At 42.0% G+C, this 26407-nt stretch overlaps 1 protein-coding gene across 1 annotated transcript in view; it reads right to left on the reverse strand.

Annotated features, from left to right (window-relative positions):
• epha6 (eph receptor A6) overlaps positions 1–26407 on the reverse strand; it is a 635583-nt gene that overhangs the window by 20485 nt on the left and 588691 nt on the right. Inside the window, exons 12-13 of the mRNA XM_080203887.1 lie at positions 12589–12650; positions 8308–8517 (exon numbers count right to left, since the gene is read on the reverse strand). Coding sequence (XP_080060013.1) covers positions 8308–8517; positions 12589–12650 — 272 coding nt within the window. The remainder of the gene's footprint in view (positions 1–8307; positions 8518–12588; positions 12651–26407) is intronic.

Genomic DNA, 26407 nt, shown 5'->3' on the forward strand with positions numbered 1-26407 from the left:
GCAATTACATCAGCAGTTCCATATTCTTGTTTCATAATTGCTAATTCTTGATAGATTTTGGACATAGAATTTGAAATAACAGTGCTGAAGGCTTCTGCTGTGGCTATGGGGGGGAGCATCTAGAGGGAGTGATAGGAAAAACAAGACTAAGAAGTTCTGATTTCACATGTAGGTTGTGCTATAATTGTGCTGGTGATCCTTTAAACTGGGTGACAGGACATCCAACTGTGCCAATTAACAATGTGGTCACCGCCTCGGTCCACCTCTGACCACTGAATGGTCAGCCCCTCTGTCTGCTGGCTAGCCTGTATGAGATTCCAGGGTTAGTGACTGAGCTGAAGTGCCTATGCCACACTTTTCTGGTCCTGCATTCCCCCCTTCACCAATCATAGAAAATTCTGGCCGATATGTGATCCTGTGCTTTATTTTTCACCTGCCTTTCTGCAGCAAAAATGATTGGTTAAAAAATAAACACTGAACAATTTCTTGCCACAGTCCTGCAGTCCCTCAATGTCCTTTTCATAACCCACTATACCCCAATTTAATGACATCAACCAATTTCAATACTCATCCACAAGAATGTATTATTAACATCAACTAGTGATCCGAACATAGGCTCCTCTGGATGCTACTCACTTTACCTTTCCAGCGTAGAAAAGCTCCTTCTGCCCCCAAAACATTTCCCAATCCACATTGCTATTAACTCCATGCATCATTCTTTTTGTCCAAAATCTCTTAGGTTGCACTTTAGCAAACGTTTTTCAAAAATCCTGTATGTGACAGCCATTCTATTCCACTTAGAACTGAATTCCAAATGGCTTTGTTCTGTGTGTTTCAGCCCAATGGAAGATGGATTAGGAATGCTTAAACTTATTACACTCCTGGCCTTTTAACACCCCGGAGCGGGAGGTGATCTTTATCCTTTTTGCATGACTGAATTGAAGTAAAAGGACAAACTATCTTGCTACAGAAACCTTCTGGATTGAAAGTAAACACACAGCTATTTTGTTGATATTTTAGATTCTACCTTTTGGCATATTATAAAATATATAGTTTACTCTTGATGCTTTTGATTTTCATTAGCATTATGTGGCATAATGGCAATGGATTTCTGCCTGTAAAGAATTTTCCAGTAAATTCTATTGCTGTGACAAGCAGCTGCTCTAATGAGGGTGCCTCACATGTTCTATACTTAAGAGGAGATGTTGTTGCTACAGAAATCTGTGATGGGTAGGGGGGGAGCGGGGTATTATTTGTAATATACTAGATAATGAAGGATATTTCTGCTAATGCCAAGGGAAGGAATAAAGAGGAGAAAGATTTTAAGCTTTGCCACTTTGCTTGAATTTAGTTCTTAGAAAAAAACTATAAATAAATATTCAAAAAATATCCAACAATCCCTCGACTCGTGATAGCATTTTACCATCTATTATATGAAACAGGCCCAAAGCAAAGTACAACACTAATGGAGTTATAAATATCATACTGGAGCTCCCCTATGCACATTTTGTTTTGTTACAGCTCCAGTTTCATTCCTTGCTGCAATGAATAGTGTTTGGCTGAGTGAAAAGACTTTATAGAAATACCAAACTTTACTCATGCAACTTAATCCTATATACCTTTCTTATTCTGTACTAAAAAGTGCAGATCTGACATTGTGGAACACTTCAGGCTATCAACTAACAATTATGCTTCCCAATGTTTGAAATCATTTTGATTATTGAGCTAATGACGTTACTCAAATTGCACCCAAGACAGCTGTATTATAAATATAAAAAAGCCCAGTGTTAATATTATAAATATGTTGTTAATGGTTATGGTAAATGTTACTAGCTGTGTTGTGTAACAACTATTTCAGAAGTTATTAACATTAACAATGCAATTTTTATAAATCCCATGTGGTATCTGGAAACTAATTGTAGGCAAGTTGGGCTAATTAAAATCATCCATCAATCTGAATTAACTACTTTGCAGGATTGCAAGGGTGAAAACCCTCCTGTTTATCATGGGCACAAAATGGTTTTTTGGTAAAATAATTGAAAGGAGGAATTTCGTGTCCAAAACTTTTGAATTTTGAGAAAAGAAAACAACTTTGACAAAATGTAGACTGAGCATTAAAGGCATCGATATACTATGATAACATATGGCATACTATGTGGCATATTAGACATATTTTTAAAAATTCAGTATTTATAATATATATCCTGCTTACACATGATGCAAGAATGAACAAACAAGTCCTAGCATGATTAATTAAATATAGACGTATTACAATTCTGTTTTTTTGGGTGATTCTTTTCAAACCTGGGCTGTACCACATTTAAGTGAAAGTAATTCTCACAGATAACAGTAAGTGGAATGGGATATGCTGCTTTTGGCTTTGGCAGACAGTCACCTTAACTTATTACTGTCTCATTACGCAACCATTTTTGTCGGGTGTGCAATGATAGATTTAGTCTTTGGTACATGTTGAGTGTTGCCAGTGTTTTCTGTAGCCTGATCATTTTGATAGTTGGGCCTCATTTACGTGCAGGTGGCATGTTGCTCATTGATTCGGGCACTTGCAGCCAACTCATGGTTTTGGGAGGGCAGGAGATGTGGTGGGGCAGCCACTGAGCAAGGATCAAGCAGCACTTGCCCTCTGCCTTCTTTATAAAGTGGAGGACTGAACAGTGCAGTGGAAATTTGGGAACAATGGGGACTTTGCCAAAGGAGCTTGGTGGGTAATTTAAGTAATTCTGAAAGTTTACTGCCAAATCAATAAATTAATAACAACCTCAGTCTTTCTTCCAGTTGTACTGGATTTGGCTTTTTCTGCTTTGCAGAACTGGTAATGAAAATGGCATCAGAATCCTAACATCATCAAAGAACCCCAATCTGCTTGGAGCAATGAGGCTCCTGCCATTTCTGGCAGGAGTGGCTGGCTGCCTGAATTGAGGCCCAGTCAAAAACAACACACCTGTCTAGTCTGGTGTCAAAAATTGGCAATAAGTTTGTTTTCTCTATTTGTTCAGCTTCTTCCACCTCAATCCATGCTGGAAAGTGGGTTCAGCAGAGCGAGACAAAGAATTTCCCCTATGAGTACAACTTCCTTCAGTAGTACGTTGTTTAATGTGTTTGCATAAATACCTGTTCCTTTGGGTGCTCTTGGTAATGCCCTCACTAATCTATCATTTTAAACAGGTGTGTGCTTATCATGAAGCGCAGTGTGAAAGCACTGGTCCTCATTTGTCATGCTTTAGTTTCCAATTGAACACCTAGTCACTGACTACAGCTCCAGCATTTCTGAAAATATCTTCACTTTATCCTATAATTTCAACATGGCTCTCTGGAGTTCACACATAAAAATACGAAACTTTGAACCCAAGCAACGGAGATATGAATCTGTACAGTTTACACAGTAACACACATGAGTAATGGACCTGCAATCTCAATGCACTGCGGGCTGGGAGGCCTGTCCAGTAAAAGACAAATATGAGGCCTATATCTTTGTCTTATTTTCTAAAGAATAGACAGCCTGTCACCAGGATCTGTCAGCCTTGTGAACTTTTATCTTCTTATATTCTATAGAGTAAACTGCGGTTCTGCTGTTCCCTCCAGTCAATGCAATGCAGAGGATGATGTTGAAAATTCCATCTGAGAAAATAGATAATAGACTAAAGACGAAGAGGACAGAGCTTATAAATACTTCCCACTTTGTCTATTATAAGAAAATAGGTTCTATTTTCTGGAAAATCTGATGTAAAGGGACAGGAGTAAAATTGTGCACACTGAAAAGTCTCAAATGAAATCAAAGATGTATTATTGTTTTTATGGATGTTTAAAGAAACCTTTGCTGGAATTCTCCAACTATTCTGCCAGTGAGGAAGGAGAATTTGGTGCTCATCCAAATCTCCGTTCACTGTGATGGGGCCAGAGAATCCTGTTGGTCTGAATGGCTAGAGAATCCTGGCCATTGTATGTTTATTACTGTCTCTAAAAATTTAGTTCATAAAGAGTTTTTCATTGACTTTCAAGCAATTGTTTCAATGTACAATTTTCAATTGCAGATACTCTTATTGTATAAATAGAAGGGCGAAGTGGCAGAACTGCCATTATGTTGAGGTCAGTGAGATCCAGGCTGAAATGCCCAATTATGCAGCACTGGCAATCAAAGTGTTTTTTTTAGGAAAACAGTAGAAATGATCCATGGTGAAATTGTCCTCTCTCACTGTTGCTGACTTGTAGGAAAAAATAACTTGGTGCACAGGTATATTAAGCTCCCTGGGTGACTCTGTTCATTATTGTAGATGGCAGTTGCCTGTCATTCAAAACCAAAAGACATGAGAGTGGCCGTCCTTAGTACTTTTTGCAGGATGCTAGCTGGAGTTATTTTGTAGCTAATGTATATTACTAGCAAAGTGACATTATGCTCTTGAGGTAGTCTCAAAATTAATGCCCAGGTCCAATTTTTTTGTAAAGTTGGCAGCGTGTAAATTTTGTTTCAATGTTCCTCAGCCCTTTTCTAAACTCTTCCTAAGCATTTCAATCGTTTGGAGCCTTTCACAGTTCCTCACGGAAATAAAATGTGCAAACTGTTTTAGAAGTAAAAACTGGTATTTGGGAACTCAGCTTCATTCACTCAGAGCTGACCTAAAATGGAAGAAATTTTAGTCAATTTAGACTGCACTTACAGTAAAGCAACTGTTGAAGCTTTTCATTTTGCAACCATCAGGACAAATGCAAGAATACCCAAATTTCAAACTATCGCAACAGCTTATAATACAGGAGAAAATGGTGCAGATTGCTTGGCAAGCTGACTCTGGCCAAGGTATTGCCATGGAGAAATGGGGAGCTGAAGGATCCTCAAGCTCCTGGACAACTAAAAAAAAGGCACAAGACATGAACATATTCCTTTCCGTTGCAGAAAATGGCCCCTGCGCATCAATACACATTGCTTTTAGTAAGGGTAAGTGTGTGTCAAGGAATTCACGAGTAGATAGAATGCATATATACATTTAGGACATTAAACTTTAGAATTGAGAAAATTGACAGAGATTCATCGATAGCCATTTTTTTTACCCAGAAGCTTTCAAACATATACGTGGGCAGCACTAGCTTGACAGCTCTGGTTCGAACAGATATTTGACCGATGTCATTCATACCATACATTAGGTATCACTAGGGCCTCTCTTAACCGCTCTTATCACTAGCAAAGACATTTTAGGGAAGATTAATAATGGTACAGCCTGGTACTAGTCCCATTATCTCTGAAGGAGGCATCCCTAGAGCAGAATTGACCAGAAATCTAGGAATGCAGCTCTCTTGAAAGTTGGAGGAAATAACATTTTATTTCTCACCTTATGAGAAGTAAGAAGCAGTTGGAAATATTAGGAAGGATATTAGAAGTACATGTTGACCAGGAATCAGGCTCACAGTATTGATATAATGAAACCATTTTAACAATTAAATAATAGTGAATAATAAGGATTAATCAAGAAGGAGGCAGCACACATTGCTGCTAAAAATGATGTACTCCAGATTGGAAGGATATGAGTGGTCAAGTATCCCTACAGAACATCAGGGATGTTGCAGAAAGGCACTGAAAATCCCTCAGTATTTCTCTGGTTGTCAAGGGGTTGGATATCTTAAAGCAGACAGCTTTTGTGTTTAACTGCCAACAATGGAATCGCTGTGAATATGAATATTGATGGATATCCGTAACCAATTTTAGCTGTAGCATTGGATTTTAAGAGTTTTATTTTACTTGACTCTCTGTTTGGACGAAGACAATGGCTGGAATTTTCCCCCAAAAATTCTAAGTGTCGAATTCGCATGAAAACTGGAATAATTCATGCTGCTTTTTCAGTAGGAGAAGAATCTCCCACACTCTGTGTAATGCAGAGGCCATCAGCATGAATATCATTAAATTTCAGGGGGGGTCTACCCCACCGGAGAGACTGAAATCGGTGTGATGAGCGGCCAGCTGTGCATGCACCGATCTGTCAGTGCCGAGATCGGCACATGCACTGTAGCCCTGCACTGCCGGCTTTCTGACTGCTGGCCAGCTTGATCATTGCAACGCCGCCCCTCAGCCCTTTATCTCCAAATTTGCAGAGGATACAATATTGGGTGGGAGGGTGAGCTGTGAAGAGGATGTAGGGGTGCTTCAGTGTGAGTTGGACAGGCTGAGTGATTGGGCACTGGATATTGAAAAGACCACGGACCCTGCCAATATTCCAGCAATAGTACTGAAGACTGGTGCTCCAGGATCCTAACCAAGCCAACCCCTAACCAAGCTGTACCGGTATAGCTACATCACTGGCATCTTCCTGGCAATGTGGAAAATTGCCTATCAGTCTACACTTAATCATCAGTAGCGATGGAAGGGGTCATCAAAAGTGCTATCAGGCAGTGTTTGTTTAGCAATAATCTGCTCACCAACACTGAGTTTGGGTCCTAACATAGCCACTTAGTTCCTGATATCATTACAACCTCAGCTCAAACATGGACAAGGAGTTGGATTCCAAAGATGAGATGAGAATGACTGCGCTGTATTTGACTGGGTGTGGCATCAAGGAGCCCGAGCAAAACTGGAGTCAATGGGAATTAGGGGGAAAATCTTCTGCTGGTCGGAGTCATACCTGCCACAAAGGAATCTGGTTTTGGTTGCTGGAGTTCAGTCATCTCAGGTTAAGGACATCACTGCAGGAGTTCCCCAAGGTAATGTGCTAGGTCTAACCATCTTCAGCTACATCATCAATTGACCATCCTTCCAGCATAAGGTCAGAAGTCGGGGTGTTTACTGATGATTTCACAATTTTCAGCACTATTTGTGCCTCCTCAGATACTGAAGCAGTCCATGTTCAAACGTAGCAAGACCTTGACAATATCCAGGGTCGGGCTGACAGGTGGCAAGCAACATTTATGCCATACAAGTGCCAGGCAATGACCATCTCCAGTAAGAGAGAATTTAAACATCTCTCCTTGATATTCAATGGCATTCCCATCACTGAATCCCCCGCGATTAACATTCTGGGTGCTATCATTGACCAGAAATTGAAGTGAACTAGCCATATAAATACTATGGCTACAAGAGCAGGTCAGAGACTAGGAATTCCGTGCTACTAATTCATCTTCTGAATCCTGAAAGCCTGTCCACCATCTATAAAACACAGTCAGAAGTGTGACGGAATAGTCTCCAGTTGCCTGGATGAGAGCACCAACAACACTCAATAAGGACAAAGCAACCTGCTTGATCGGCACCACAATCACCACTTTAAATACTCACTCTCTCCACCACCCATCCATGCACAGTGACAGCTGTGTGTACCATCTACAAGATGCACCACACCAATTCACCAAAGCTCCTTCGACAGCACCTTCCAAACCCATAACTGCTACCATCCAGAAGGTCAAGGGAAGCAGACACATGGGAATACCACCATCAAAGTTCCCTCCAAGCCAGTCACCATCCTGACTTGGAACTATATTGGCACTGCTTCGCAATGGTGGGTCAAAATCCTGGAACTCTCTCCCTAACAGAATTATGAGGTACCTACACCACACGGACTGCAGAGATTCCCAAAGGGCAGTTCACCACCATCTTCTCAAGGACAATTAAGAATGGGCCATGAAGATGACCTAGCTAGTGATGTCCACATCCCATGAACAAATACCAAAAGGTTAACCTTTCCCACCTTGGTGGGAATTTAATACTCTACATTACTTCTTCCCATTTTACTTGGCACTTTGGTAGTTGCTAGTTTTTGCCTGGAAATATCAGAGCCTTCAGAACCTAACAGATCTTGGCGTGCTGATGCCATTATAAATGCCTCTTTTCTATGCATTTGATGCTGCTGATCAGCCTGTGCCTTATGTTCCAGTCTGTGACTAACTTCAGAGGAGGGCAATTCATCACAGTTATTGTGAATGGCAGAACAAGGGACAAATCTGCAGATGTTATATCACACAGAGCTGATGGCAGACCCACTGAGCTGGACATATTCCAAAGATTAACTGAGCTGAAGTTTGCTGTATGCGATTACCTGTGTAACATTTTATTTGAATTATGTTCCTGGGGATTTCCTCATCATGGAGGAAGTTAATTTGAAATATCAACAACTATATGAATGAAAGATTTTCTACATCCAAAAATATTTTGCATCTAGCATTCAGTGTTATTGTGTATATTTCGAAGTATCCTTAGAGTAATACATGGAACAATACTGCTTAAGCATTCTAAGTGTACTCATCTACACACAGTTAAAAAAGTGACCATGAGGCTAATGCCTCATGCCATTTCCTTCATAATGCTGGCTGACTTACCGTTGTAGTATATGCAGCTTCAGGATCATCTTCAAGCACTCTAGAAAGACCAAAATCTGATACTTTACAGACAAGGTTACTATTGACAAGGATATTGCGGGCAGCCAAGTCACGGTGTACATAGCCCATGTCAGACAGGTATTTCATGCCCGATGCTATCCCTCGAAGCATGCCCACCAGTTGGATAACTGTGAAATGTCCATCGTGTTTCTGCATAATACAAAATTAGAAGACTCGTAAAATACAAACAATTTGTTTTACTTTTGGGCAGATAAATTCTCTTTGTTAATTAATATGTGAAACAATTTCACTATTCTGTTGCACAATATTTTCTTTTAAACTTACTGCAACAACAATATCTAAGTCTTCAGGTATAATGCTTGATCTCAGTCTTTTCCCTAATTCAATGATTTTGATTTCCATCATTAAATCAGCTCAACATATTTTTAAAATTTACCGCACATAGTTAGTATATTTAATGACATAACTAAACCCTTTTGTTTACTTTATTTTAACATATCTCTTTTTGGTTCTATTTTGTTTCATATTTCAACACACCCTTGTGCAAAATGTTGGTTTAAACTTCGGAAAACCCGACCTGTGTGGTTTTTCAGCTCACCTTTTCATATATGGGTTGGGCTCGCATTGCATTTTGTGAGCTGCAGTGGAGAGTGCACAAGAAGTGTAGGCACAGAATGGGCTGGTTAAAGGCACATCTTAGTTCAGCCCAGCTCCCAACATCCTTTAAAAGCTGCCTAAACCTCACACCTCATTATCTCATTTTCCCATGCACCCCTGTGCCACCTTACACTAATTCTCTGCCATCTCATGCCCCTCATATTCCCATATAACCTCCATAACTCTCTGTCCCTCCATGTATTGTCATCCATCCTGTATGTGCTATGTGCATTTCTTTGGAGCCATGCGATAGCAATAGGAATTATTTTAAAGTTATTAGAAAATCATTAAACCACTAACAATCTCCAAAAACCCTGAATTTATACTAATATTGATAATGGACCAAAAGCCCCAAAGGAAAATATGGCACAGAAGGGAAATATCGCCCAATTCCCCACAGGCAGCTCCAATTGCTGGTCTCCCTCCCTCTGTTACTGATCCTAGAGTAGACTCGCAGTGGGACCCTGCCACCCTGACTGATCTCCCCCTCCAGAGGACCTGCACTCGTTAGGGCTTGCTCCCTTAGCACTGCCCATGTCTGGTGGGCAGTGCCAAGGTGTCCCCTGAGCATTGCCAGGGGCTCAGGCTGGCACTGCCAAGCTGGCAATGTGCAGAGGGCATCACCCCCCAGTGCCCAGCTCTCTGGGAGGCCTCAATCGTCCCCCTTCACTCCAGTGGGGTCAGGTCACCAGCTCCCTGCAAATGGAGAGCTATGGGGGTGTGGGGCGGGTGGGGGGGTGAAGAGGCTAGTAGAACATTGAACATTACAGCGCAGAACAGGCCCTTCGGCCCACGATGTTGTGCCGACCAGTTAAAAAACAATGACCCTCTAACCTAAACCAATCCCTTTCCATCCATAAACCTATCCACAGATCTCTTAAACGCCCCCAAACTAGGCGCATTTACAACTGCAGCAGGCAGGGCATTCCAATCCCTCACCACCCTCTGGGTAAAGAACCTACCCCTGACATCCGTCCTATAACTACCCCCCCTTAATTTACAGCCATGCCCCCTCGTGCTAGCTTTCTCCATCCGAGGAAAAAGGCTATCACTGTCCACCCTATCTAAACCTCTAATCATCTTATATGTTTCAATAAGACAGTAGGCCTGGAGACTTCAGTCCTGGCCTGATAATTGCGTGCAAATTATATTATAGTACTAATTTAAATAAATTATACAGTTCTGCACTGATATCTGGCGTGGAGCTGACAGTGTCAGGAATCCAGTGGCCGGAGAGTCGCGGAGGCTGTGGTGCCCAACAGGAAGCCAGCTAAACAGCCTCCCCTTGAGTCCTCCGGCTGGGAATGTCGCCCCTCTGGTGTGCTTCTCGTGGGATTCCAAAACCTCTACACCACCTGATGTAAATGGCGGATAGCACAAAATCCAATGTACACCTCCCCCCAGCCCCTGCACTGCCCCTCCCCCCCCCCAACCAATTTAAAATGGGGAACACAAACTCAGTGGGAAGGGGTGTACAGTTGCACACTGGGCATGCCTGATCCATAAAAGTGATATTATCACTAGACTAGGAACTCAGTTAATGTTCTGAGGATGTAGGTTCGAATCCCGTCAGAGCAGATGGTGGAATTTGATTTTGATAAAAAAACAAATCTGGAATTAAGAATTTACTGATGACCATGAAACCATTCTCAATTGTTGGAAAAACCCATCTGGTTCACTAATGTCCTTTAGGGAAGGAAATCTGCCATCCTTACCAGGTCTGGCTTACATGTATGCGACTCTAGCGCTACAGCAATGTGGTTGACTCTTAAGTGCCCTCTGAACAAAGGCAACTAAGGATGGGCAATAAATGCTGGCCAACCAGTGATGCCCATGTCCTACAAATGAATAAAAAGAGTAAAGAAGGCCACGGTGTAATGGCATGGGATTAGGAAAGCAGGGAAAATCAGATTTTCTCAAAAAAGATTCTATGATTCTACTTGAAAAGTATGGCTATTCATGTATCAAAACATACCTCTGCACCCAGATGAATATGTGAATATGTTTAATGTTTCATTTAGCTTGATTTAATTTTGAAATATACTTTGAATTGCTTTACACTTCAATTAATTTGGTTAACTTAAATATTAACAATATAACTGCCAAATTGGAGGCATCTCCACTTTATTTTAACTTCAAATAGTCGGTGCTATTCAAGTATGTTAATGATAGCCTTAGTATTAAAAACATTTGGATCTTAAACATCAAACATTGACAGGTTATTAGATAACTTGTCAAGGGATATGTAGAAAAGATGGGTATCAGGACTTCAGGTAGAGGTCAGCCTTGATCTAGTTCAATGTGGAAGTGGCTGTAGAAGATGGATGGTCTCCTGCTGTTCTTAAGAACCCAAGGACTGTTTCCTTGCCCTGTCCTTGTAAAAATTATTTTCCACCCTTCTCTCAAAATCTTTTTAAGCCTTCTATCCTCCCCATGCAAAGACTGTTACTCCACACATCTGCTCCATTCCATGCTCCTAAACATCTCTATGCATTATTTCTATCCTCCTCACTAACTGTCATTTATTTTCCCAAACTCTAGAAATATAGTTGTCATAATGTCAAGATGTATTGGGGGCTACATTTGGTCATGCAATATTGCCTACCTATGAGTGCCTACATTATTTCGCATGGGGCAGTCAGTATTGTGAGCTGCTACTTGACTTATGTGCGTAGATTTCCTCATTGATATTGAAAGAACCCACGCGGGCTGCACTGTAGGGACTGGCAGCTCAGTCTGCTTCTGGGGAAATAAATGACTAGCTACATGAATGAATTTCTCCCCTATTATTACCTCAATGGGAATTTCCACTAAGATTCAGATGCTCACAAAGTTGCAATAAGTGTGCTTCATGCCAGATTTCATGATGATATTTTTATGTCCTGTTGCTGGCATGGGGCCTTGTCACTGGAAGTGGAGAAATGAAATTCAGATCTGCAATGCTCATGATTTGAAATGAACTATTGGAAAATGATGTGCCACGTACACCTGAATCTCTGATTTGTACTGCTGATGGGTGAGATGTCCTGTCGGCAGTTCAGATGCATAAAATTTGCTTTGTGAATCTATAGTGGAGTAAATAGTCCTGACAATTTCTCTGCTTGTAATCTTAGATTTCATTAAAAGGGAAATGATAAAGTGTATAACATGGGATAAAATGAGAAACAGGCTCCCCTGTTAACAAAGGGAATAGATTGCCTTGTGAGACGATGGTGTTAATGTTACAGTGTTGTTGCTGGCGAGGCTCCCTGCTGGTATCACAGATTCGTGATAACAGTGCACCAGCCACCAGTCCATTGAAGCACATTATGTATTTGCTTGTGAAAGTAATAAATTACTGTGTTCATTTGAATGCCAGTTCCCTAACCCTGTTCACTTAATGCCACTAGCCTTAATAATTGTATTAGAAAGTCAAATCTTCTTTTGTTATGACTTGCAATTAAAAAAGAAGAAGGCATTTAAACATCTTGGGGAGTAGCACTATTATTGTGCGTTTGACACTATGTGGAACAACATTTAAAATGCATTTAACAGCAAATTATTCCAGCTTTGGTTATTGTTCATAAGTCATTACATTGTACTTTAATCTGCTGGCTGCCTCACCCTCAGGAATGAGTCCAAGGATCCATTTTCCATGTATTCCACTACAATCATCACTGGCCTACCTGTGGGATGCAGCAAAGGAAAGGAGAACATTACATAAAGTACATTTTCCATGGCTCCAGAGAGACAGGAGTACCGGAGTGAGAGCATGAGTACCAAAGAGCGAGATAAATTGCAAACAGATTTACTTATAAAACACTAAATGCTGGAAAATCTCAGCAGGTCTTATGCATCTGAGGAGAGAGAATAGAGCTGATGATTAAACTCCAGATGCCCCTTCATCAGAGCTCAAGACAAAGGAAAATAGGATGAGATCTCATCCTATTTTTCTTAGTTTTAATTTTTCTTTGACTTCAGCTCCGGATTTGGAACGTTGACTCTATTCTCTCTCCAAAGATGCTGGCGGGAATTTTACCGGCATGCCCACCCTGATTCCGGGGTGGGGGTAGGCTCGCAGAATGGAATTTTCCATTGGCTTTGTGCGGGATCTTACAAGCCTTGGGCAGGCATGTCAGACTTGCTGAGATTTTCCACCACTTTCTGCTTTTGTTTCCAATTCCAGCATCCACAGTATTTTGCAATATCTGTTTTGATTATCAGTGAATGAGATACACATCCAGATGTTTTAATATTAATAATGAGTGAGTTTAATTTGGAGTATGAGGGTACAAGCTGCATCGCAAACACATTATCCTGCAATAACGACACCATTCACCATTCAGAACCCGGCCATATTACTTTTGCTCAACATTCTGGCCCACCAGCAAGCTGCACCATCATATCCCTGGATGCCGGATAGAGGTCGCAATGTAGGCAATTTGTTAAAATAATGAAGAGGCTTATTGAGGCCAATAATCAGAGGAAAGTAGGAATTTTCCAGTCAGACCTCGGGCTCCCGAACAGTGCGGGGAACAGTTAGCTGTCAGGAAGCGGCCTCCTGGAAGCAGGCAAGGGGGTCCAAAGCTCTAGGATGACTTGCGGCAGCCGTTTGCCTGCTTAGCCACACCTGTGGCTACAGGCTGCCCTGTGGGAGGGATCTGGCTGCTGTGGCCATTTTTTACTTCAAATATTTTAAAAATGCTGAGGGGGCACCACCAGTTGGAGCTACCCTCTTTCCTTTACTTATACTGGCAGGTGGCAGTTCTGTCCATGTTGGAGGGACCCCCTTCAGCTCTCTAGTTTTGCATGGTGTGTGCATCCTCTATCCACTGACTGACCATTGCAGGCACAATTGATATTGGGTGTTTACTTCCAACATGATGAGGGGTTGGGACCCACATCCGACAGTGATATCGGAGTCCAAAATCGAAAATCTTGCCCTGAGTCACTGGGTAAGGGGAACAATAATTTTAAAAATAACAAAGCTGGCTATCTTTAATGTCTTTTGTGGGGTCTACTTGTGCCCATCGGGAGGCAGGTGTGATTCACTTCAGTTCACAAACTAACTCCCACATATGCTTGGTCCTGAATGAACAGGAAGACTTCAAAACTGCCTGCCACAGGCAGCTCTCTCTACAGTGGGTGACCATGGAATTTCAGGGCTGATAGGTCACATTTTAACAGTAGTCTCACTGCATTTGAGTGAGAGGTCAGCATATTTATGTCCCATGCATTGGGGGACAGGAATAACCCTATGGAAAGCATACAACAAGAAGCTTGTGGTCATACGAACACCAGAAATAGGAATAGGCCATTTGGCCTTTTGAGCCCTGCTCTGCCATTCACTCAGATCATGGCTGAACTTGACCTCCACTCCACTTTCCTGTCTGTTCCCCAAAGACCTTGGCTCCCTTATATTTCAAGGGTCTCAGCCTTGAATAAATTCAATGACATATGCAGCCACCATAGTTCTCTGATGTAAAGAATTCCAAAGATTCACACCCCTCTGAGAGAATAAATTTCTCCTCATCTCTGTCTTCAATGGTCACAGGAAGCGACATAACTCCCTTTGATGTGATTCGCAAAATTCTGGAGGGCAACAACTAGAAATAGTTTTCGATTCTATAAGGACGGTTTGAACATTCCTCTGGCAATTTTGTGTTCAAAACACAAAGAGAAACCTAAGAATAAGTAATATTGAACAGTGAAATACTGCCGCTGAATCTTGAGAATGCACTTGTCCTTCTTTATGTAAAAATATGCACCATTCTTTAAATAGAACTGCACATTTTAAAATTCACATCCATCTCCTGTACGTTAGAAAAGGCTCAGGTTTTAAGCTGTGCCTTACATGCATCAAATATTAATGGATTTGACAGTAATTGATAAATCTTTCCTGATGTCAGGTAAATCTGTTGTGTGAAATGAGACTTTGAATTCCCTTGTCTGACTTTGCTGTGTTATTTCTATGCAATGGTTCACGTTGGAGGCACTCAGCAGATGCCCACAACACAAAAGCCATTTGAAAAGCTGCTTGGCAGAGCAAATTCCCCCCAAAATATAACATTTAAAAAAATTCTGCAGCTTTTAATTATTTGGGATGTGAACTTCACTAGGTACATAAATAATATTTAGACGCGATCTGTTACATTTTCCTTTGCATCAAGGGATTTCCGAAGCTGTATCTGGGACACAGCAGTAGAAAATAAAGTCATTACAAATGATGTTAAATTTGAACAGACATCTATTATCCCTTAGGGTAGGGTGTTTTTTTCCTTTCATCTTTCAGTTCTTGCTTATGTTATTAAACAGCTTCCAGGCCTTTGATTTCTCTATAAATATTATAATCAGTGAATCTGAGAACGAGCACAACACTCGTCTCAGTGATAAGGGGAGATTCTAGTGAAGAAACAATGCTGTCAGATTGAGGAAGCTAGTGCTGGGGAACTGTGGTGCTGCAACCATTAAGCTCCTTTGCTTTGGAGCTCTATCTGCAGGCAGCCACAGGCACCTCTTTCTCCTCCCTCCCAGCCCTCATTCCCGCACCATCTCCTCTGCACAGGTCACCGTCTCCACCATCGCAAAACTAATCTAAGCTTCCCCCACAAGTCTGTCATTCTGCTGCTGTGCCTACCTTATTGTCTAACCTCCACCTACATCTGAGGACATCTCATCTGATCACTCCTGGTGAACTGCAAGTCTCTGCTGCATGGACTTGATTGAACACTGGCTCCTCACTTTGAATGGCACTCCCATGCTTCTATGTATGAATTATTCCTCTGTCTGCTAGCTCTCTTCCTTGATCTATTCATGCCCAAGGCCATTCCCCGTCCGTGATTTGAAATACTCCAGTTGCTACATCTGATTTCCAAACCTATCTTGGCTGCTGCCTCCAGTGCCTTCAAGTTTCACAACAAATACTGGAATAATTTGCATCAAACCCCATTGAAATTATTCTGTCAAACTCCCTTCCTCTGCCAGCTCATTGTCATCAGCTTGCATGTGAATGCAGGTCTTTGTTTATGGATGATTATCACAGAAGCCCTTTCCAAACTTCATAACCAGTGAATGGAGAAGGCATTGGGTCAGGATTCTTTACGATTGCCAATGGATAAGTAAATGTGGAGCCAGAAGAATGAGGATGTTCCCCAACTCTATAGAATTCACAATCAACTCCACCATACTGGTACATAGTTCAATCTCTTCTTCCAGAGAATATCAGGACTACCTCCAGCGAGGCAGGTGGCCTGAAATTAGCTGCCTGTGGAGTTATGATCACTAACAGCAGCCATTCCCAATTATTCACATCAGGTCTTAGTACCTGTCGCCATCGAGTGTTGGCACTCTTGGTTCATCTGCCACAGTAAGGAATCTGGACCCAGACAAATTTTCATCCCAAACAGGGACAATGAGGAAAATACTAAAAGCAGTGATAATTTTCAGCTCTCATTGCACGCCATTAATGGGGAAATTCAGTGATACTCATACATGAAGCATTGCCACTCTGCCGAATTACTACTATGGCCCTGAAGTATGTACAGTGATCCTTCTATATTACTCAGATAAGCAAAAGAGGGGAGGAAAGAAGTGGAGATAAATAAAAAGTGAAGAAAATGAATTGCAAAAACATATGTGGTCAAAGTTTTAATGCTTTTTAGAATTTTTGGTGGAAGGTGGAAGAACGTTTTGCAATGTATAATAATAGTATGTAATAATAATATACAATAGGGAGGTTATGTTGCAGCTGTGTAAGGTGCTGGTGAGGCCACACCTGGAGTACTGTGTACAGTTTTGGTCTCTTGAGAAAGGATGTACTGGCAGTGGAGAGGGGGGGAAGAGGAGATTTGCTAGGTTGATTCCGGAGTTGAGAGGGTTGGCTTATGAGGAGAAACTAAGTAGATTGATACTATACTCATTAGAATTTAGAAGAATGAGGGGGGATCTTATAGAAACATATGAAGGGAATAGATAAGATAGAAGCAGGGGGGTTGTTTCCACTGGCAGGTCAAACTAGAGCTATTGTGCATAGACTCAAAATAAGATGGAGCAATTTTAGGACTGAGTTGAGGAGTAACACCTTCACACAAAGGGTTGTGAGTCTGTGGAGTTCCCTGCCCAGTGAAGCAGTTGAGGCTGCCTTGTTGAATGTTTTTAAGGCAAGGATAGATAAATTTTTGAGCAGTAAAGGAATTAAGGGCTATGGTGAGTGGGCAGGTAAGTAGAGCTCAGTCCACAAAAAGATCAGCCATGATCTTATTAAATGGCACTGGCATTGGGTCAAGGGGCCAGATGGCCTACTCCTGCTCCTTGTTCTTATCTTCTTATGTTCTTAATGCATATCAATATGTTAAAAAGATCTTTACCTATTATTGTGTTATACTTCTGTGCACATCCTACTTGGTGCATTTTGACGAATTTTACTCTAGGCTGTTGGTGTAGGTTAAGTCCTGGTTAATTTGGAAAATTGCTTGATTATGTTTTAACTATTTTCAAATAAACTTGTATGTTGATCAAAACAAAGATTGCACCTTATTAGATGGCATCTAAGAGCAATACTTTCATGCCAGTGCTATATTGAGTCAGTGTTGTGTTGTAAATTGCATCTGATAAGTTGAAGGTGTTTTCCTGTACATCACATTGAGATATTATACAGTTAGAGTTAATTGGAATAGAAGGAAGCCATTTGGCCCATTGTGTCCAAGTAGAGAGAATCCCTTCTCTACCTGTGTAGCCCTGCAAGTTCATATTCCTCAAGTGCCCATCCAAATTCCTTTTGAAACTATTGATTATCTCTGCTTTCACCACCTGGTAAGCCCTGAGTTCCAGTTCATTACATTCACTGCAATAAAACATTTTTCCTCACCATCTAATGTCTCTCTCGCTATAACCTTAAACCTGTGTCTCCTAGTCCTTGTAAGATCAGCCAATGGAACAGATTTTCTTTATCAACCTGACCCAGACATGTCATGAACTTGTACACTCTATTGAATCTCCTCTTCATCCTTGGACCTATTCTGCCAAATTGGCTCTGCACCCTCTCAATGATCCTCACATCCTTCCTAAAATGTGGTGACCAGAACTGGATGCAGTACTCTAGCTAACAAAAATGCTGGAATTGTCCAGCAGGTGAGGCAGTATCTGTGGAGAGAAACAAAGTTAACACTTCAGGTTTTTCTGATGAAAATACACAGATCAGAAACATTTGTTGCCTGACCTACTGAATATTCCCCAAATATTCTGTTTTCATTCCAGATTTCCAGCAGCCATAGTATTTTGCTTCTGCAATATTCTAGTTGTGGACTAATCAAAGCTTTCTGAAGGTTCAGCATAACTTTGCAGCTTTTGTACTTAATGGGCAGGATTTTACGGCCTCACTCCTCCCAAAACCGTAAAATCTCACCTGAGGTCAATGGACCTTCCCACTGTCCACCCCTTGCCCAGTCCGATTCCATGGCAGGTGGGGCAGTAAAATTCTGGTCAATATCTCTATTTAGGAAACCAAATATTCTAAATGTTTTGCTGACTATTCTTTCAATATGTCCTACCACCTTCAAAGAACAACGCACATGAACAAGCTGGGCTCTCTGTTCCTACACACTCTTTCGGCCCAATTTTACCATTGCGTCCTGCCCAAAACTTGGTAAAGTTGGGCATAAAGGTGATTCGTACTCGTGTCCTCACAGATGCCCACTTTACCAAGGCCCAAAAATGGCTGTGATCCGAACCATGCCTGAAACAGTCACAGTGTCAATTTAAATGCATTTGCATGCATTTAAATTGCTTTAGTGAGTTGGACGCCCAATCTTACCTGCATTTCTCCTTTTTCCATCGCGTTTGCGCTTCCAGATTCAGTGCGAAACAGACCTGCACGGCAAAGGTCTGTTTCAGGTGCTCCAGCTTCTGCAGAGGTAAGTTCAGAGCTCCAATGGCTCTCTAATTCAGATGTGTGTGTGTGTGTGGGGGGGGGGGGGGGGGGGGCAGAGGAGGGAGGCAGGTCAGATCGCTCTCTGGTGGAGAAGAGGCGGGTCAGATGTATCACTCGTTGGAGGGGGAGGAGGAGGAGGGCCAGATGTATCTCTGGTTTGGCGGGGGGTGGGGAGGCCGATTATTCTCTGGTGTGGGGGCCAAATGGTTCTATGATTTTGGGGGGAAAGGAGGAAGGCCTGATCATCCTCTGGTGAGGGGGAGAGGGGAGGAGGGAGGTCAGATGGATATCTGGTGAGGGGGCGGGGGGGGCAGGAGCAGGGGGGGCAGAAGCAGGGGGGGTCTGATGCCACTCTGTGAGTGATCGGTGGGGGTAGTCCGCTGCCACTCTGTGGGCAATTAGTGGGGCGAAGGGCGGCAAAGGGTTGTGATCAGTCTAGGTAGTGGGAGGGTGGATGGATAAAGGGGAAAGTAATTTTGTAGGGGGTGGGATAATATCTGTGGGGGCCATCGCTCCCGGGCCGCTTTATCTGCTTTTTGCAGCCTGGGTGTGATGTGACAGGGGAATGCTTTTCAATTTTTTTTGATTGCGTATGCGCAGTTGAAGGCTCCGATTGGAGCAGCAGCATTTTGGGTGCGATTCGCCTTGCCCACAGCACGATTCAGACTCAAGACTTTTTTTTCAGGCTAAGTGCATATAGGGGCGCCTGAGAACAGGTTTCCAAATTGGATCTGGATTGCACCCAGATTCAGCACTTAAGAATCAAAATGATAAAATCGCCCACTTTAAAGCTGTCATTAAGTCTATGTTGCTTCTCCCTATCCATTCTGCCAAAGTGCATCACCTCAAATTTCTCTGTATTAAATTCCATCCGCCACTTGCCTGCCCACTTGCTTGTCTGTTTATGCTTTATTGCATTAGTTTGGTATCATCTTTAGTCACAACTTCAAGTTTGGTATTATTGGCAAACTTTGAAATTTTCCTCTATATTCCATGAAACAAATAACTTATGTACAGCAAAAAAAAGTGATTCTGGCACTGACCCTTGGGGAATACCACTGTCTCCTATCCTCCAGACTGAGAAACAACCATTTACCATGATTTACTGTGTTTTCTGTCCTAAGCCGTTGATTTATCCTAATGCTGACCATTCTATCCCATAAACCTCAATTCTCTTAACTAGTCTCTTGTCTGGTACTTTGCCAAATGCTTTCTTAAAATCCATTTTGACACCATCTATTACATTTGCTTCATCAAATTTCCCTGTTCCTCCATCAAAAAACTCCACTAGATCAGTCAAACACATCTGCCTTTTATAAATCTGTGCTAGCACTGTTTAGTTAACTCAAATCACTCCAAGTGTCTGTTAATTTCCCCCTGGTCATTGTTTTGAAAACCCTATCCAGCACATATTAAACTGACTGGCCTATAGTTACTAGGAATGCCCTTCCACCATTTCTTAAATAAGGGTATCACATGTTGCTTTTCAATCCTTTAGTACCTCCCCCATATCTATGGAGGTTTAGAAGATTATGACATGCCCTTCTGTTATATTCAGCTCTACTTCCTTTAGCAACCTGTGATGCAAGCCATCTGGATCAGGCAATTTGTCTGCTTTATTCATAGGCAGTCTTTTCACCCCATCCATTACTTTTACCATCTCCATTTTTACTGATATTTGGTTGTATCTTCTCCCTTAGTGAACACCAATTTAAAGTATTTATTAAGTATTCATTAAAATTAGGGTAATAGTGCACGTTTGTGAATGTGTCTAGTGTGGTGAATAAAGCTGGCGAGTCACAGATGCAGACGGCTGCATGGGAATACAATGTTGTGGTGAAAACAGCGATCTATCTCAAAGAGTGGCAGGACTGGGAATTAAATATTCTTGGATACAAGGTGTACAGGAAAAATAGGAAAGGAAGGAGAGGCAGAAAGGTGGTAGTTAGTATTGATTAAGGAGAATATTGGAATGCTGGAGAGAAATGTCCTAGTGAGATCAAAGACATAATCTATCTGGCTTGAGCTAAGGAAAAATAAAGGTGCAATTATATTGCCCAGTGCATTCTCTAGGCCACCAAGCAGTTGGGAAGATATAGAGGAGCAAATTTGTAAGGAAATTACAGTGCAGTGTGTGAATTAACTGATCATAATAGGTGAGAGGTGGGATTTCCACCCCTTGGGAATCGGAAGTACCACCATAGGGAGCTGCCAGCCAATCAGATGGCTTGCAGCTCTGTGGTCCCAGCAGCATTAGGCAGGAGCAGTGGCTATCACTGGGGCTACAGGCAATCTCCAATGGAGAGCATCTGGAGCCATACTCCAAAGAAGGTGTGGAGGCCCTAGTAATGGGGTTGAGGGGGGTGGGTATTGAGTTTGAGAACGTAGTGGGGAGGGTAAAAGGGGGAGTGTGATCTTGGAGAAGGGCCTCCGATGGGCATGCGGGACTGACTGTAAATTATATCCCCCTCCTTGACAATACAAGCCCGTGCAGCTAAATCTTTTGAGCTTACCACATGGCATGGGACTAGTCGTTGTGGATAAAATGCTGGTGAAAATGGGATGAGGCTCTTAAATGGCCTGTAGGTGGACACATGGAGCTCTCAAAAGGCCCAAGGATGGGTGGATTGTCCGCACAATGCTTCCACTGCCACCCTAAAATTCCATACAGGCAGGTATGGAGCAGCAAGAAGGCAAAGTGCTGGATTTTTCAAGCCTTCCACCTCACTCCCCCACCTTCAAATCCATATGTCGGGGAACATAAAATTCAGCCTAGATATTAGTTTTAATAAATTCCTTAATTATCCATAGTTAGATTGGGATAGTAGTGGTATAAAGGGCAGGGAGAGCCAAAAGCTTCTAGAGTGTATTCAGGAAATTTTCTACAGCAGTTTGTTTCCAATCCAATGAGTAAGGAGGCAATGCCATACCTGGTTCTTGGGAATGAGGTGGGCTGTGCCAGTAGAAAAACATTCAGGGGACAGTGACCATTTCATCATAAGGTTTAGGTCAGGAATGGAAAAGGCCAAGGAAAAATCCAAAGTGAGAATAACTAACAAAGGGAAAGTAAACTTCAATGGAGTAGGGATGCACAGAGGGATCTTGACGTTCAAGTCCATAGCTCCCTGAAACTGACCACATAAGCAAATTGGGTGATAAGGAAGGAGTGTGACATGTTTGCCTTTATTGGCTGGGGCATTGAATACAAGAGTCAGAATGTCATGTTGCAGCTTTGGTTAGGCTGCACTTAGAGTATTGTGTTCAATTCTAGTCGCCACATTACAGGAAGAATGTAGAGGCTTTGGAGAGGGTGGCGAAGAGGTATACCAGGATGCTGCCTGGATTAGAGGGTATGAGCTTTAAGGAGAGGCTGGACAAACTAGGGTTGTTTTCTCTGGAGCAGCAGCGGCTGAGGGGAGACCTGATAGAAGTCTAGAGAATTATGAGAGGCATGGATAGGGCTGACAATCAGGATCTTTTTCCCAGAGTTTTAATGTCTAACGCTAAGGGGCATGCACTTAAAGTGAGAGAGGTAAAGTTCAAAGGAGATGTGAGGGGCAAGTTTTTATATAGAGAGTGGTAGGTGTCGGGAACATGCTGCCAGTGGTGATGGTGGAGGCAGATATGATAGGGGCGTATGAGAGGCTCTTAGATAAGCATATGAGTATGCAAGGAATAGAGGGATATGGACCAAGGGCAGTCAGAAGAGCTTAGTTTAAGTTGGTGTCACGTTCAGCACAAGGGCCGAGGGCTTGTTCCCATTCTGTACTGTTCTATTTTCTATGCTCTAAGGATGGATCTGGCTGAGATAAATTGGAATCAACGATTTGCAGGCAATACTGTAACTGAACAATGGGCTGCCTTTAAAGTTAAGTGTTCAAATTTACACAAGGTATATTCATATAACGTGAAAAGGTAGGGCAAACAAATCCTGAGCTCCCTGATGGTGAAAGATATAAAGATTAAGATGAAGCAGAAAATGCGTGTTTGTGAAAGATGTATGGTGGATGATACAATTAAGATACAGGCTGAAAGTAAAAGATTCGGAGGGGAAATCAGAAAGCAACTAAGAGAAGCAAAGGGAAAGTATAAGAAGAGACTGGCAGCTCACCTAAAGAGGAATCCAAGTATTCTGTAGGCACTTAAATAGAAAAAAGGGTAAAGGAAAAAGTGGAGTCGTTTAGGGATTTTATACATGGAGACATGTGGCACGACCCTGTGGCATTTCTGCTTCTGTCTTCACCAAGGAAGAAGATGCCATACAGGCCATGCTGACAAAGGATATAGAGGATTTCAAACTGATAAGAGGTATTGGATAGGCTGTCAGTACTTAAAGCTGATGCAGCATCAAGAGCAGATGAGATCCATCCAAGAAATCTGAAGGTAGTGAGAGCACAAATTGCTGGAACATTGGCCATAATTTTCCAATATGTTGGAGGTAGTTCCAGAGGAATGAAGAAATGCAAATGTTGCACCTCTTGTTGTTTCAGCTTCCTCCCTTTTACTTGGGGTCACCACAATGCTGATTGATCACCCATCTACATCTCCTGTCAGTCACTCATAATTTTTCCAATTCCACTGTCTTTAAGTCTCTCTCAATTATATCTTTCCAAGTGGCCTTAGACCTTTCCTTTCTCTTCTTTCCTGGCAGTTCCATTATTGACCCACCACATTTCCTCTCTATCTCTGCAGCAGATGTCTATATCATTTCCATCTCTGCTCGGCTACTTTCTTTGATGCTCCCACAATCTTCACTGACACCCTGATGTACTGGTTGATGATTTTGTCCTTTCTCATTACTCCACACATCCACTAGAGTATCACATCTCATTATGATTCAGTCATTGCTCAACTCTTCTAGATGTTGCTCAGGCTGCTGCACCATATAACCTGGCTGGCCTTACAGCAGTCTTATAGATTCTTCCTTTCAGTTTCTGAGATACTTTCCTCTCCTATAACTCTCCACTGCAGCTCTTTAACTACTCTAACCAGAGCTACACTGCACCTCTTCTAATTACTGTAACCGGAGCTAACCTGTTGTGTAATTTTCATTCACTTCCATCTTCTGCCACCACTGGACATTGGACCTGAAAACACTTTGCCCACATCTGCACCCTTAACCTTTATATGTTCACTTTGAACCTCTTTCCTAGGCTCAAACTGACAGTCCGTAAATTGGATCTGATCTTCAAATGTTACATCTTAGTTCAAAAAAGGGTACAAGGATAAGATCAGCAATTACAGGCCAGTCAGATTAACCTTGGTGATGAGGAAGCTTTTAAAAATGATAATTCGGGAGAAAATTATGCATATGCATTAAAGCCAGCAGAGATTTGTGAAGAGGAAACCATGTTTAGTGAACTTGCTAGAATTTTTTGATAGGGTAACAGAGAGGATTGACAACATTGTTGATGTGGTGTCTGTGGGCTTCTAAAGGGAATTTGATTCTGTGTCGAACAACAGATGTGAGCAAAGTCAGAGCTCACTGAGTGTAAGGGACTGTCGCAGCTTGGATATGAAATTAGCCAAGTGACAGGAAACAAATAGTGGTGAGTAGTTGTTTTTCAGATTGAAGGAACTCCTCAGGTATCGCTGTTCTTCCCAATATATATTAATGACCTAGAACTTCACTGGCACCCTGATGTACTGACTGATGATTTTGTCCTTTCTTGCTACTCTACACATCCACTTTAGCGTCCACATCTCATTATGATCGTCACTGTTCATCTCTTCTCAATATTGCCTAAGTTGCAAAATTTCAAGGTTTGGGGAGGGTACAAAACTTGGAAATATTGTGAAACATGAGGAGGATAGTAACAAACTTCTAAAGTTTGTAAACAGGTTGGTGAAAGGGGCAGTCAAGTGGAGATAAAATTTTATGCAATAACTGTGAAATGATACATTTTGGTAGGAAGAACACAGAAGAACAATATAAAACAAAGGATACAATTCTAAAGGGGACAACAGGGGCAGAGGGACCTGGGTGGCGTGGTGGCACAGTGGTTAGCATTGCAGCCTCACAGTTCCAAGGATTTGTGTTTGCTTCCCAGCTTGTGGAGTTTGCACATTCTCCCCGTGTTTGCATAGGTTTTCTCTGGGTCCTCTGGTTTCCTCCAACAGTCTAAAGATGTGTGGGTTAGGATGATTAGACATGTTAAATTAACCCTTAGTGTCCTGGGATGTGATAAGTTAGATGGATTAGCCAAGTAACTGAGCAGGGATAGGGTGTGGGTCGGATTGTGGTCGGTGCAGACTCAATGGGCCGAATGACCTCATTCTGCACTGTAGAGATTCTATGATTCTATGGGTGTAAATGGTAGGACAGGTTAAGAGAGCATAAGGCATCCTGGGCTTTATCAGCAAGGGCATGGAGTATAAAAGCAAGGAAGTTACATTAAACCTGTATAAAACACAGGTTCAGCTTCAAACTGAAGTATTAGGTCCAGTTCTGGGCACCACACATTGGGAAGGATGGGAAGGTATTAGAGACAGTGCAGAAAGGATTTACAAGAACAGTTCCAGATATGAGGAACTTCAATTATATAGAAGGATTGAAGAAGTTTGTATTGTTTTCCTTCGATAAGAGAAATTTGAGAGGAGATGAATAGTTAAGGAGAAACTGTTCCCATTGGTAGAATGACCGAGAAGCAGAAGGCACAGATTTGAAGTAATTGGCAAAAGACACAACATGAGGAAAATTTTTTCATGCAGCGAATGGTTAGGATCTGGAATGCACACCCTCAGTGAAAACATGGTCAGCTGGAGCTTTCAAATGAGAATGGAATGATAGTGTGAAATGAAAAATTTGCAGGGCTACTGGGAAAGGGCAGGGGAGTGGCACTAGTGGAACTGCTCCTTCGGGGAGCCAGCACAGAAACAGTGGGCCAAATGGCTTCTTTCTGTGCTGCAACCATTCTGTGCTTCTAGCCTTGCCCTACTCTTCTTGGCATGTACCATTTTGGTCCTAAAAGTCCCCATATTGAAACAACTCGATTCACAAGTGTTGCATGTGAAGCATGTGCAGAACAAAAGGAAAGATTACATTAACAGCTTTTGAAACGGTTGAGAAGAATGTGAACAGCAGCAGCTGACAGTGTTAGACACAGAATAATTAGCTTTTTTTGTGTGGTGGGGAGGTGGCAGAAAGTGAATTGCCCTGCAATGTTCATTTTGAAGCACTGTAATTGTCTGAATTCTCTTCTGTTGCTGAGGTTTGTAATTTTGTTAATGAGACAACACTGCAAACAAAAATTCATGTGGAATTATTCACCAGTGTACAATGGAAGCTGCAGCATACGATCTAAAGCTGCTGCATCGACCAGCTACGTCTTAACTCTGTAAATAATCAGATCAAAATTTTACCATTGTGTGAATGACCACAGAAGCCACTTTCCATTTCCTCTCCCCCAACAGGAGTACAAAATGGGCAGAGGACACCCCTTGTGCCCTCTGTCTAACAGGAGCTCAATCCACCTGCATTTATGGGTTTTACATACAATCAAACATAGAAATTAG

The sequence above is a fragment of the Carcharhinus amblyrhynchos genome, chromosome 15 (assembly GCF_965287045.1).
Source record: "Carcharhinus amblyrhynchos chromosome 15, sCarAmb.v2.hapA, whole genome shotgun sequence".
Classification (NCBI taxonomy): domain Eukaryota; kingdom Metazoa; phylum Chordata; class Chondrichthyes; order Carcharhiniformes; family Carcharhinidae; genus Carcharhinus; species Carcharhinus amblyrhynchos.